Source organism: Mustela nivalis, assembly GCF_964662115.1.
Source record: "Mustela nivalis genome assembly, chromosome: 11".
NCBI classification, from domain to species: Eukaryota; Metazoa; Chordata; class Mammalia; order Carnivora; family Mustelidae; genus Mustela; species Mustela nivalis.
The window spans coordinates 113470643-113482734 of NC_139030.1; the positions used below are offsets into that span (position 1 = coordinate 113470643).

At 37.9% G+C, this 12092-nt stretch overlaps 1 protein-coding gene across 8 annotated transcripts in view; it reads left to right on the plus strand.

Moving 5' to 3' along the window:
• TFPI (tissue factor pathway inhibitor) overlaps nt 1–12092 on the plus strand; it is a 99764-nt gene that overhangs the window by 60983 nt on the left and 26689 nt on the right. For all 8 annotated transcript variants that reach the window (XR_014300643.1, XM_082691076.1, XM_082691075.1 and 5 more), the window contains one exon: nt 6254–6451. Coding sequence is in view for 7 of the 8 variants with exons in the window: in XM_082691076.1 (XP_082547202.1) it covers nt 6254–6451 (198 nt within the window). In the remaining variant the exon portion in view is untranslated. The remainder of the gene's footprint in view (nt 1–6253; nt 6452–12092) is intronic.

Here is a 12092-nt window from a genome sequence, read left to right on the forward strand (position 1 = left end):
AATGTCTTACACGTAATCTGTCAAAACAAAAAACAAAACAAAACAAAACAACTTAGACCAAAAAAAGTCACATTAGCAAGGAAGACTTCTTTTTTTTCAGAAGTATCTCTGGACAGTTGCAAGGAGCAAAGTACTATAGAAACAGCTGTCAACCTTGGTACCGTCCTGTAGCTGGGAAAAGCGTGAGAAAGGGGCGGACACTACAGACATTCACTTTTTGCCTTATTCTCAAGATAACAACTTCCGAGATAAGTCCAGTGTGAGACTCTAGTCCAACAGGACATGGGAGATCTGGCTGAATACAGTTAGTTCTAATCCTCTAAAGCTCCGTATCTAAACATAAAATATTAACAATCAGCAACAGAACAAGGAAAAATTGTATAGTGATTATTATTATATATTTCTTTCTTAGCATTTTGTGGCAAATTAGTAAATTATTGGTAGAGATCTCGAGTCATTGGTAGTAGTGAGACAGACACACCAAAGCGACAGCTCTGTCGGTATGTTGACGACGTACCCAACACTGCCACACATTTTCTTATTTCATATTTCCAACCACTCTCGAGGGGGATTTCGTTCGATGTAGTTCCCTTTGATAAAGATGGAGTAACTACATCTGATGTGCTTGAAATCAGTAGGTACTGGGGAAGCAGCGATGACTCAGACCAAGTTCTCAAGAATCTCACACTTTCACAGGGGAGACTTAACTTGTCATTGGAAATAAAATATTGTTATAAAAACTTCCTAAAGATGAGACACTATTTAACAAAGTAAACACTATAATGTGTCTTATAAAATGAGAATCTGGGCTCTAATTCTTCATTTGTCTCACTTATCAAAAGAGGTTTCTAATATTCTGGAAGCTGAGAAGAGAAGAAATGTAGAGAATAAAGTCGCAAAAGGGAAAAACAGCCGACAACCGGTCCTGAAGATGGAGGACAAAGGACCCCAGTACTCACCTAACCTGACGTCCCTCAGTTAGGCTGAGAAGACGCAAGCCGGTAACCCGAAGCTTCCTGATGTTGTTAGGCTGGTACAGTCCACCGAGAAACTGGAATAAACCATCCGTAAATTCAGCTGGAGTTTAAAATCTCTCCATAAATTCAGAACAAAACAAAACTTTCTGGCTAAGAAAACTTTTTTTATCTGAAAGCTAGATATGAAGATCACGAAACGGGCTGCACAGTCTGAACCAGTTTTGGGGTTTCTTTGCTTTTGTTTTGCCTTTAATCTTGAAATAGCATGAGCCCACATCAGAATCAATGTGGTTTTGAAGATACCATTGATCACACGGTGCCAAGGTCATGTCGTCTTTTTTACCGGTGGCCACTTCCTGGAATAGGCCAGTATCATCTTAGAGAAAAACATGCAACATTTTACCACTTCTCTCACAAGGCAATAGTAGGCTTTTTCTTAATCAGTCCAACCAGCAGGGAAGATGAAACACAATAAACTTTTTGATAATAAAAAAATTAGCGATAAGCTCTTTTTTTTTTTTTTTTTTTAAATTCCTTTAGAGCGAGAGAGAAGCTTCGCAGGGAGCCCTGGGAGGAAGACAGGTGTCTTTCGTACAGTTCACGATCAGGCGTGAGGTCTGCCACACGGTAGCTTTGCAGAATTCGATGAGTCACGTAAACGCTCTGACTCCCCGTGTCTTAGCTGATACGTTCGTGAGGCAGAAACTGTTCGTAGGGTCGTTACATAAACTGCACAGAAGCACCTGGCACGTTTTCCGGCACGTTTTCCGGCACGGAGACGGCGGAGAGCGTCTGGCTGTGTTCTTTGCTGCCAGACAAGCAGATCTTTCGTGAAAGGATCAAACAGCATGCAGACTCTTAAATAGTAAGTTACCTTAACGCTCTTGGTTTCCGCACAAGGTCCAGGAGAAGGACATGACATGTCCCCAGATATTATCATGAGCTGCTCTCCAACGTCCGGGACAGGGGAGGGGACAGTGAGACATAAAATGGAAAAAGTCAATCATAAAAATGATACACTAAAACCCACAATTCTGTTCCTGTGACTGCATCAGATTAAACCCCCATCCCACGGCCCGTACCCGTCTTCTCGTTACGTGGGCTTAGGCTGATCCTCCTCAGTGACACTTTGCTGAAGTCTCCATTTAGAGGCTCAGGAAAGCTGTCCCTGACCCTGCAGACAAGCTGAGCTCTCCGAGCACCTCGAACTTCTTGAACGTTTGTAAGTCTTCAGTGTCCACAGGCTACATGCCGGGGGGCGCCACTGCCCCCCAATGTGCTATCTTATCTGCCATGACCGCGCAGAGCCCGACCGATGGTCAACACAGGATTGTTAACTTTCTAGGAGATTTATCTAAGGTGAGAAATGAAAACTAAGACGGACTCCCATCCCTTTTGGGCGGAGCGGCACCGCACCAGAGAGGCCACACCTCATCTCTCCCCGCCGTCAGGGACACTCTGCCAAGGGCGGGTCAGGCTGACTGCTTAAAAGAGTATTCTAGTATGGGATTCATCCAAGAAATACATTAAAGTGTGAATGGTAAAGATGAATAATTAGATAATAAACTAATGAACTATAGTTCTTAGTGTTTCACTTGGGAAGTTGCTATAGAATTACCGACCTTTCATAGCGGAAACATTTTCAGTTTTAATAAGGTCAATTTGAGAAAAAATGTACTGAGTGTAAATTCTAGAATTAAATCTTATGTGCTAGACCTAAAATGCCCGTTGAGGAATCTCGGTCATGCAGATCTCTGGCGAGATCGCTTGCCTATGAGCGTGGGGGCTGTCTGGCCTAAAACGAGGTGGGGGTCGGTTCTACAGCCCATGCTCGTGGTGTGAACTGAGCAGTCAGTTTCCACGGTGCTGTTTTGTAATTTGCAAATGGAGAGAATACCTTTCGAAGGTTGGTGTGATTACTAAAGAATAAAATCGCCAAATGTCTGGGGCACAGTACTGCGGAAACATGAGCTAGTGGGACTCCCACAAGGACAGCTTTGACTTCCGTGGCGGACGACCACCACCTGGTGGCACAATCCTCAATAACAAGTTGACCTCGGTGGCCTGGGCTTAATAGAGAAAATGTGCAATACAAGTTCGGCATGACGAAAAGTACTAGCAGGTGATTCAAACGTCAGAACCAGAGGAATTATCAACGACAAAGAATCTTATATAAGTTACTATTTATAAAAACTAGTTATCGTAAATATCTAGAGCAACTCAGGAGTAGGTAAAGCCCCGCCGGGGTTCTACAGGTAGAGAATGACACTGCGGGCACCTGCCTGAGGTACTGTGTCTGTAAACATCGGAAGTCACGTTGATGTGGGAATCGGGGACCACCGTATTGTCTAAGGAGCGCTATAGGGATTTCCGAAGTCATTGTGTAGAGCCGTATCATTGAGAATACCAGATGACTATTATTCCTAGCTCATTTTTCAAAATTAAATATGTGACTTCTGAGATTCTGCGATCTGATTATAAGATCAGATATTTATAGAACTGATGATTTTTATCGGTCGCATAAAAACGTGTGTAGAGTGTAAAAACACCTCGTGCCCACACACTGATACTTGCCGGGGGTCTGCTCGCAGTAAAGTGCACTGTAGGGTCTTAGAGGCAAAGTCTTCTGGCTTCTCACAGCTCTTAACAAGTCACGATATCAGGGGCCGTGTTCTAAATCTTCAAGAAAGAGAATGTAAGCAGGATTTACAATTATTCGCAAGTGCACTACTACTCTGAAAAGGCTTTGGTTATATTTTATTTCAAACTGACAATTGTAACTTTAGTGATGAGTGGAAAGCACATATTGTTTCATTAATCACTTTTATATTTATATTCACGTATTTATCTACGGAAAGTATTTTTACCAACTCTCTAAAATGCTATTTTATATATAATGTGTATATAATTGCTATAATATATATATATATATATGATGAATTTCTATAGAGAAAAGTAGTTGTGTATATAATTTTAAAAAAAATTTCAGGGACATCCAAGAGCATTTAAGGACAATTATAATTCTGGAGTATCCACATTATTAGGTGCCAGAAACTTTCGATACGCCTGGAGAGATATTTTAAAGCCAATCATATTCTAATAAGTTCATCAGCATAAAATATTAGGCACATAATTGAAAAGAAATGAGAAAACATTGTATATGTCAATAAATGATTATTGACTCATTTTGGTAAGCTATTTATATGTATGTTATAGAGATTGACTGGCGTTAGGGATGCTATGTAACTGGTATAAAATTATTTTAAAATATCATAGAGATAAGACACAAATTTCATTTTTTTGTTTGTACCTAACCACATAGGAAGCTGAAAATGCACGAGTGCGCAGGGGCATAAAATTCAGCATTAGTTAAAGGTTTGACTAGTAATAATTAGCTAACCTGCTCATTAGCCAAACCTGCTAATTAGGCAATTCATGAAAACTGTGTTTGGTGCTGAAAATATCCGTGTCTTTAGTAGATGAAGATCTGTGTGTCATAATAAATCTCTGTTTTATGTTATTCTACCTGATCAAATTTGGGACCTGAAAATTTACTGTTTTATCATTTCTGTCAGCTCAATTTATTTCAATTGAAAAAATTATCAGTTCAGTTATCCAAGAAATCAAAATTATAAATTATAAATCAAAAGTTTATAAATTAAACTTTGATTTTTTTTTTAAGTTTAAAAGCTGGATGAGTGGTTGAGATAAAATTCACATGTTCATAAATAAATTACTGTGAAATGAATAATTATGAATAATAACTTATGTATAGAAAGCTATATTTTTAACCCTTCTAAGATTTCAGGGCTTACTTATCATTTTATGACCCATATAGAAATTAACAAAAAATTTCAATTATTTTATCACAAAGAGCTCTAACACTACCGAAATGTGGCTCACACTTGACATTAACTCGATGTAGATCATTAAGGTAACAAAAGCTGGAGGGTAGAAGATATTTAATAAAATTATCTAATCTAACTTTTATGATATCTATATCTTCTCTTTCAAAAAATTCACAAAAGTTTTAAAACTATAGGATATTCAAAATTGATTTCCTTCTAGGCGGTTATATATTCACAAACTCGTTCTTTTATTTAATTCTTTTCAAATGTTTCATATATTTTTAAATGATGGCGTCCATTCATATTTTTTCGAAGTAAATTCATAGTGCATTAAACTCCTTTTGGAAGATGCCTAGATTTCATCAGATTTATTTTAGCAGCTTACTGCTGCCCTCTAAAGGGCAAATTGGCTTAGGTCATTTTAAGGCTTCACTGTCCTTCAGAAGTGATCGTTGTGAATACTGAAAGTCTTAGAAAATATATTATAGACAATATTCAAGAAGTATAAATAATATTATTTTGTTTTTATTATTCGGATAGTACCAACCACAATTTTCAGTATCTATCTTACTGAGAGATTCGATAAGCAAATGCAACTTACTTAAAATTACTCCAATATTAATATTATTAGACTCTATAAAACTTAAAATTTTTAATTGAGTTTTCTGTATACACAAGTCCTTTCCCAAGATATGAAATTCCTCTGTGACTAAAATAAGTGGTTGGATATTGAGGGAAAAAAAATTCTAACTCAAGATAAAAAAAAAATTGCCTCATTTTATTTTAAAATATAGACAGTATTAAGGTTTTTCAACATTGTTAAAAACTAACCATGGTAAGTAAAAAAAGGGACCATGATATGTATGTATTTATAATACTAATCACCAGCGTTTTCATAATTTGGGAACGGCTTAATACAGTGTGATAATACTATATATGTATATGTATATATATACACGAACATGTGTATACTGCTGCTTTTAAAAAGTTGTTTGTATGTAAAAAATGACACAGTTGTGGATTAGGGAGAGCAAATCAAAGAGCTGCCCATTAATGTCTACCCCTAAAAACTGCTGAACTTAAAAAGATGTCTCTACTTACTTGCAATGTCAACACAGTGGTGACCTTACGATGACTATGCGTTTCCATGCTGGTTGACTGTGTACGTTTAAACCAAATTCCCAACACTAGTCTAGAAAATTATTCTACTCTTAAAGTTTAATTGTTGATAGAATATTTTTCATTTGGCATGTTTATAAATGTTATTTACCTTTTTGATAATTTTAAATAACCTGTCCTGGTTTCTTCAGCCTGTGTTGTTGTTTCTGTTGTGCTTTTTAAGAAAAATCAGGACAGATGGAAAAGGAAATAAAACACATTATCACTGTGTGGATGAAGGGCTCCATATCTTTTATTTTTACCTTGTAGATGTCGAGTTGCCGCCCCTGAAACTTCTACATTCATTTTGTGCTTTGAAACCAGATAACGGCCCATGCAGAGCCATGATTAAGCAATTTTTTTTCAACATCCACACTCAGCAGTGTGAGGAGTTTATGTATGGGGGATGTGAAGGAAATCAGAATCGATTTGCAACTCTGGAGGACTGCGAAGAAAAATGTACAGAAGGTAGGTTTCTGGAGCCTCGAAGCTCCTTTAACTTTAAAAAAAGTTTAGGGTTATTGGATCTAATTACAGATTTGGTAATTTTAGGAAAAGAAGTTAGAACTATTTGAACATTCCAAGGAATTTTTTTTTCACATTTTTGGCATTCATGTTCAACTACTGCTTTTCATTTTCCATATCCATTATTACAAATTATATTAAGCCTCATTTGTCATCCTATATTTTTCTCCATAACAAAGAAAGAAGAAAAACCTTTAAGTTCACTGGTTTTATATCTGCAGTGAATTGGGTATAATTCCGCCTCCTGCGTAGCTGTGAGTTGTCAGGAAGGAAATCGTTAGTCACACTGACTTAGTCTTTCCCTTCATTGGCACAGGGACCCGATAGCTACCGCCTGTCAAAGCCGCTCCGAGCCTCTAAAATTCTAAACTACATCACAGAGCAGACATATATATATGTTTCATATACATATATGAAAATTAAGTCATTCTCTACCTAAAGAGAATGGAAGAGTGTGGAAAAGAAAATATGAACCTTACTGACCCATGTAGACTTTACGAAGCCCAACTTTTCATAGTTTTACGATTCAAAGTATATCATATTATATTATTTTTCAAAGTATATCATATATTATTTTTTTTCAAAGTATATCATATTACATTGCTGGTAAGCTTTATGGAACACTTTTATTTTGCTTTAATCTTACTAAAACATTTGCCCCTGAATTTTACAAACTATAATATGGTTTTATCTCATCTCACTGAGATAAATTCCAGATAATTGCTGGCCAAAATTTGGAATGCTTTTCCGTCTGTTTAGTTCTTCTGAATTGTGAGCTACTTACGGGATAGAGGAATCTGGATTGTCTTTATCTCTGCAGTGTCTCACCCCAGTTTCCCCAGAGCGCGTTATCAGAGCTAGTTGAATTAAATGGCAGCACTATGGAGTGGGCGTCTTTAGTAACACGAGGTGTCTTGCTTTTTGCAAAACAGACAGTTCCGCATTCTCACTTGGATAATGCTTTCCCAAGCAGCTTTTACAAAATAGCCTTGGCTTCATGATGCTCCTGGCGTGTGGGAAAGTCTCACTGTGTTGAAAAGAGAGAACGTGTCCCGTGTGTGGCTCCATGAGGTTCTGGAGCCGAAGGAGCCGACAGCGAATACATTTCTTTGCCCTTGAGCAGTTCTTCCTTCCTTCTCCTCCGTACAAGTGCGGAAACGTTACTAACAGATTGAGCATTCGGGGCTCTTCTGTGGGGCCTCCGGTTTTGGTGATCGCCAGGCCATTTCCCATTCACTGGGCCTTGTTCTCATCCATGTGGGGCCAAGCGTCCGTCCGTGCGGGGCTGACCAGCAGGTTCAGCACCTCGGCTAGAGGCCCATTCGCCTCATTCTTTCTGATTCTCATCTTTCCCTTGAGCAGCCTGAACGTTTTCGTCTTTCCCGTAATGCATACCTGTTTCTTTTATTTCACCAATGTATAAAAGTTACCCTTTTCTTTAGAATTTGATCAAATATAATTATTTGGCCTTTCAGTGACCACCTTGCCTACGGTCTTCTACAACGTCACTCCTACCTACCACATAGAGACGAGGCTCTGGCTTCCATCTCCTTACATCTTCCGAAGCCGCTCGCTGCTTGAGGGAGGGCTGTTTTGTGTAGTGAACCACTGTGAGGACGGAACTAGCAGATAGAGAAGGGGCTGCCAGGCTTTAGAAAACCACCTAAAGAGAAAATCCTATCTTCAGCTAAATGGAGTAGCTGAAACTGAACTTTCTCTCATAATACGAATGACTAGAAAAATTGGACAAAATATATGAAGCAACTGTTGGCAGGCTCAAAAGGGAGTGCGGGACGTGACCTCCGAGAGAAGGGAGCCGTGAGGAGAGTCCAGGCCCCCAGCTTTCTGCATGAAGGCACTTCAGAACCACAGCTATGGTGGTCTCCGTGGTAGAGAATATGGAGATGGGACATTAGGAGACTGAGGTCACTGGGTTTGGGGGCATAATAAGTGGGAGAGAATGGACATATGTAGAGAAAAAGCTAAAAAGTCAGAACAAGAGTCCCTTTGAGCTTGTCACTGAACAACAAAACTGCATTTGGCGAAAGTCCCTAAGTTTGAGGAAACAATGACAGGGATTTGTCAATGGAACTCCCACAGGACTGAGAGAAAACCCGCTTATATATGTGACGGATTTTAGGAGCTGGCAGATTATTTTAGAAATCTCATTGGATAAAAGGACAGTGTAAATATTTACACACACACACACATACTGGCAGTGAACAAATAGAAAATTAGACAAAATTAAAAAAAATCAATTTAAAATAATGGAACATAAAGTTATTATTATTTTTTTAAAGATTTCACTTATTTATTTGACACAGATCATAAATAGGGAGAGAGGCAGGCGGGGGGTGGGAAGCAGACTCCCCGCTGAGCAGAGAGCCTGATGCGGGACTCGATCCCAGGACCTGAGATCATGACCTGAGCCGGAGGCAAAGGCTTCACCCACTGAGCCACCCAGGTGCCCAGGAACATAAAATTCTTAATGATGGGTTTAAATTAAAAAGTGCAAAACATTCACAAAGAAATGTATAAAACATCATTAAAAAGCCATTGGTAATAAAGAAGACTTCAGTGAACACAGATATAAAGCAATAGACTGAAAGGCTCTCTTCAGTTGAGACGCAAATTCTCCACAAATGGATCTGAAAATTTTATCCTATGACAATCAAATTCTAGCACATTTTTGTTTCTATATTAATCAGTCAATTCTGAAACTGATACACAATACAAAGGACCTAGGGTGGCTAAAATAATTCTGAATAAAAGAGCAAATTTGGAGGACTTTATCTGATTTCCATTTTCTAAAAAAGACTTTGTTTGTCTTAGAAAGGGCGGGAGAGGGAGCAGAGAAAGCACCTCGAGCAGACTCTGCGCTTAGCTCAGAGCCAGCGTGGGCCGGGGCCTCACACCCCTGAGACAGTGACCTGAGCCCAGACCGAGAGACAGTCTGAGCCACTCAGGGCTCCCGACTTTATCTGATTTCAGCAGTTATAGCACAGCTGCCAAAATTGAGCAGAATCATGTGAGTATAAGGACAGACAGAAATCAATGGAATAGAATAATCCAGAAAGAGACAACACTATCAGAGTTAACTCTCAATGAGGACGGACACATCATGTTATGAGTAGATTAACAGTTTAGTAAAAAGTAATAAATGGGATAAATGCTCATTTTGTTTTAGTCCTGAATGTTGTTACTCTCTGAAGCTCGTTTCTTCCTGGGCACATTGAGGATGTGGTGATCACACAGACCGCAGTCACTAATGCTTTTATCCTAATATTTATATCACTTGTTCATGGGAAAGATCCTTTCAAGCAAATAATGTGACTGTAGGCTTGAAAGCACTTAAAAACATTAGAAAATAACGACATCAGCATGCTGTCCCCTTATCTTGCCGTGCCTGTAAATGACTCTATCTGCTAAATTACACATTTTTTTTCATTATGCTCATAGTGGCTTAAATTCTGTGCACATGTAAAGCATGCTGCTTAGTTACTGTGATAAGGTATAAATATTATGGAAACAGACAGGGAAATCTCTCAAAAGTGGCCCTCTTTTTGCTGAGAACCTAATTATTTTATAGTTAATCAAGATCAATGTGATTATTTTGAGAGATTTTGGGTTGTTTTTTATTTAATATGTGTTAATCATTTTTAATTAGTTAACATTCTGTTGACAGGATGTTATTAAGTATTTCATTCTAGAAATGCGTATCACTTTTTTTTTAAAGACAGAGAGAGAGTATGCCTGACCAAGCGGGAGAGGAAGGGCAGAGGGAGAGGGAGGCACAGTCCCAAGCAGGCTCTGTGCCCACCGGGAGCCCGACAAGGGGCTCCATCTCAGGAGCCTGAGATCGCGACCTTAGCCAGAATCAAGAGTTGGATGTTTAACTGACTGAGCCACCCAGGCGCCCCCCAAATTCATACACTGCTTTAAGTGTTTTTCCTAGGTAAAGGGAAGATGGGATAAGTACAGGAAACATAAAATCAAAATATGATTTATATTTTATATTAAGGTTTGAAAGGTGAAGTTTGGTATTATTTGGGAAGACCAGTGAGAACTCTGTCTCGTAAACTGCATGTTTGAGAATAAAAGCAAGCGACGTATCTCAGAGAAGAGGGACCACGACTGTGTTTAGTCTGCTGTGTAAGCACAGCTCTCCTTCTGCACATAAAGTTGTTTTATTAATTTTTTCCAAATATGTATAATTTTTGGTGTATTTTCCTATCTAATAATAGAGACATGGAATTAAGGTTAATAATTTTTTTAAAAGAAAAGTTAAGTTTGTAAAATGGCTTCAAATACATGGCTTTTAAAATGATTATCTTTTGGGTTAGTTGCTTTCTTCCTATAGCCTAAACAGTATTATCTTTGAGTGTTAATTTTGGAAAAATAGCTGTAATGTAGCATGGGTAATTAGAGAATTAGATGTAAAGATCAAATTATCAAATTCTCGTTCAGTTTTCTAGCCAACCAGCCTCTCCACGTGGCTAAAAGTGTATTTAGTTTCACCGGACTTCATTGACTCAGGACCCAGGCATAAAGGCTTACACTGCTTGCTGTTTTACGGGCTGGACTGGTTGGGACTTGTGGCTTTTCGTGGGGGGTTTAGATGGGAATTTGCCCCACAGGGAATGAAAGAGCATGTTAATACTCCTCCTTTCTCTTTAACTTTATTATTTAACGTTTTGTTTGGAACCATGAAGACCTATTCAGTCATAATGAGAATCTTCTGACCCTACAGTCCTTTTCCCCACGAGCTTACAATAGTTTCTAGGCTGACTTCAACAAATAAGGATCATTAAAAGTTAGTCTTAAGCTCTTACCCTTTGGCCCCCAATATAAGAGAAAAAGATGAAGAAAGAATAGGGGGTAAGTAAAATTACTAAAATGTGTTATGTAATTACCAATTAATTTGTTAGATATTAATTATATTATAATCATAATAAGATATTTAAAATGTGAATTCACATGTGTTATGCTCTAAATAAATCTAGGAAAAGATAATTTGGATAATTTTCTGTAAAACTTACCTATTTCTTCAGACTGGCATAATATTAATTAAATAAAGCTGGTTGGCATAAATACCAATTAAATAGGGTATCCATGTTATTTTCAGAATCCTCAAAGATAATCACTGGTATTACAAATATATTTAAATTCCAGCATGCCAAAACAGATATTTGAGTTAGTTCACATGACGCCAGCTAAATTAATCCAACTTGGAATAGAATCAGAAAACAACCAAGTTATCTCTTTTAATATTGCATGAACACTGAAATCCAGCATTTCTCTGTTCCTATCCAATGGCTACTGTCAGTAGGCAAAACAGTAAAAATGATTATTTAGCACTCTAGTCTTTTATAATATTTATCTGTATATATTCATTCTTTGCCCTCATAAATTAAAACTGTAACAAGTTAATTGTGCATTAAAATATTTCAGTATAAGCTAATTATGACAATTCACTATCTAATGGAAACATTTTTACAGTTGGTTATTTACAATGAGAAAGACCCTGAGGTTTCCTTGATATCTAAAATACTGTATATATATATGTTTTTTTAAAGACTATTTA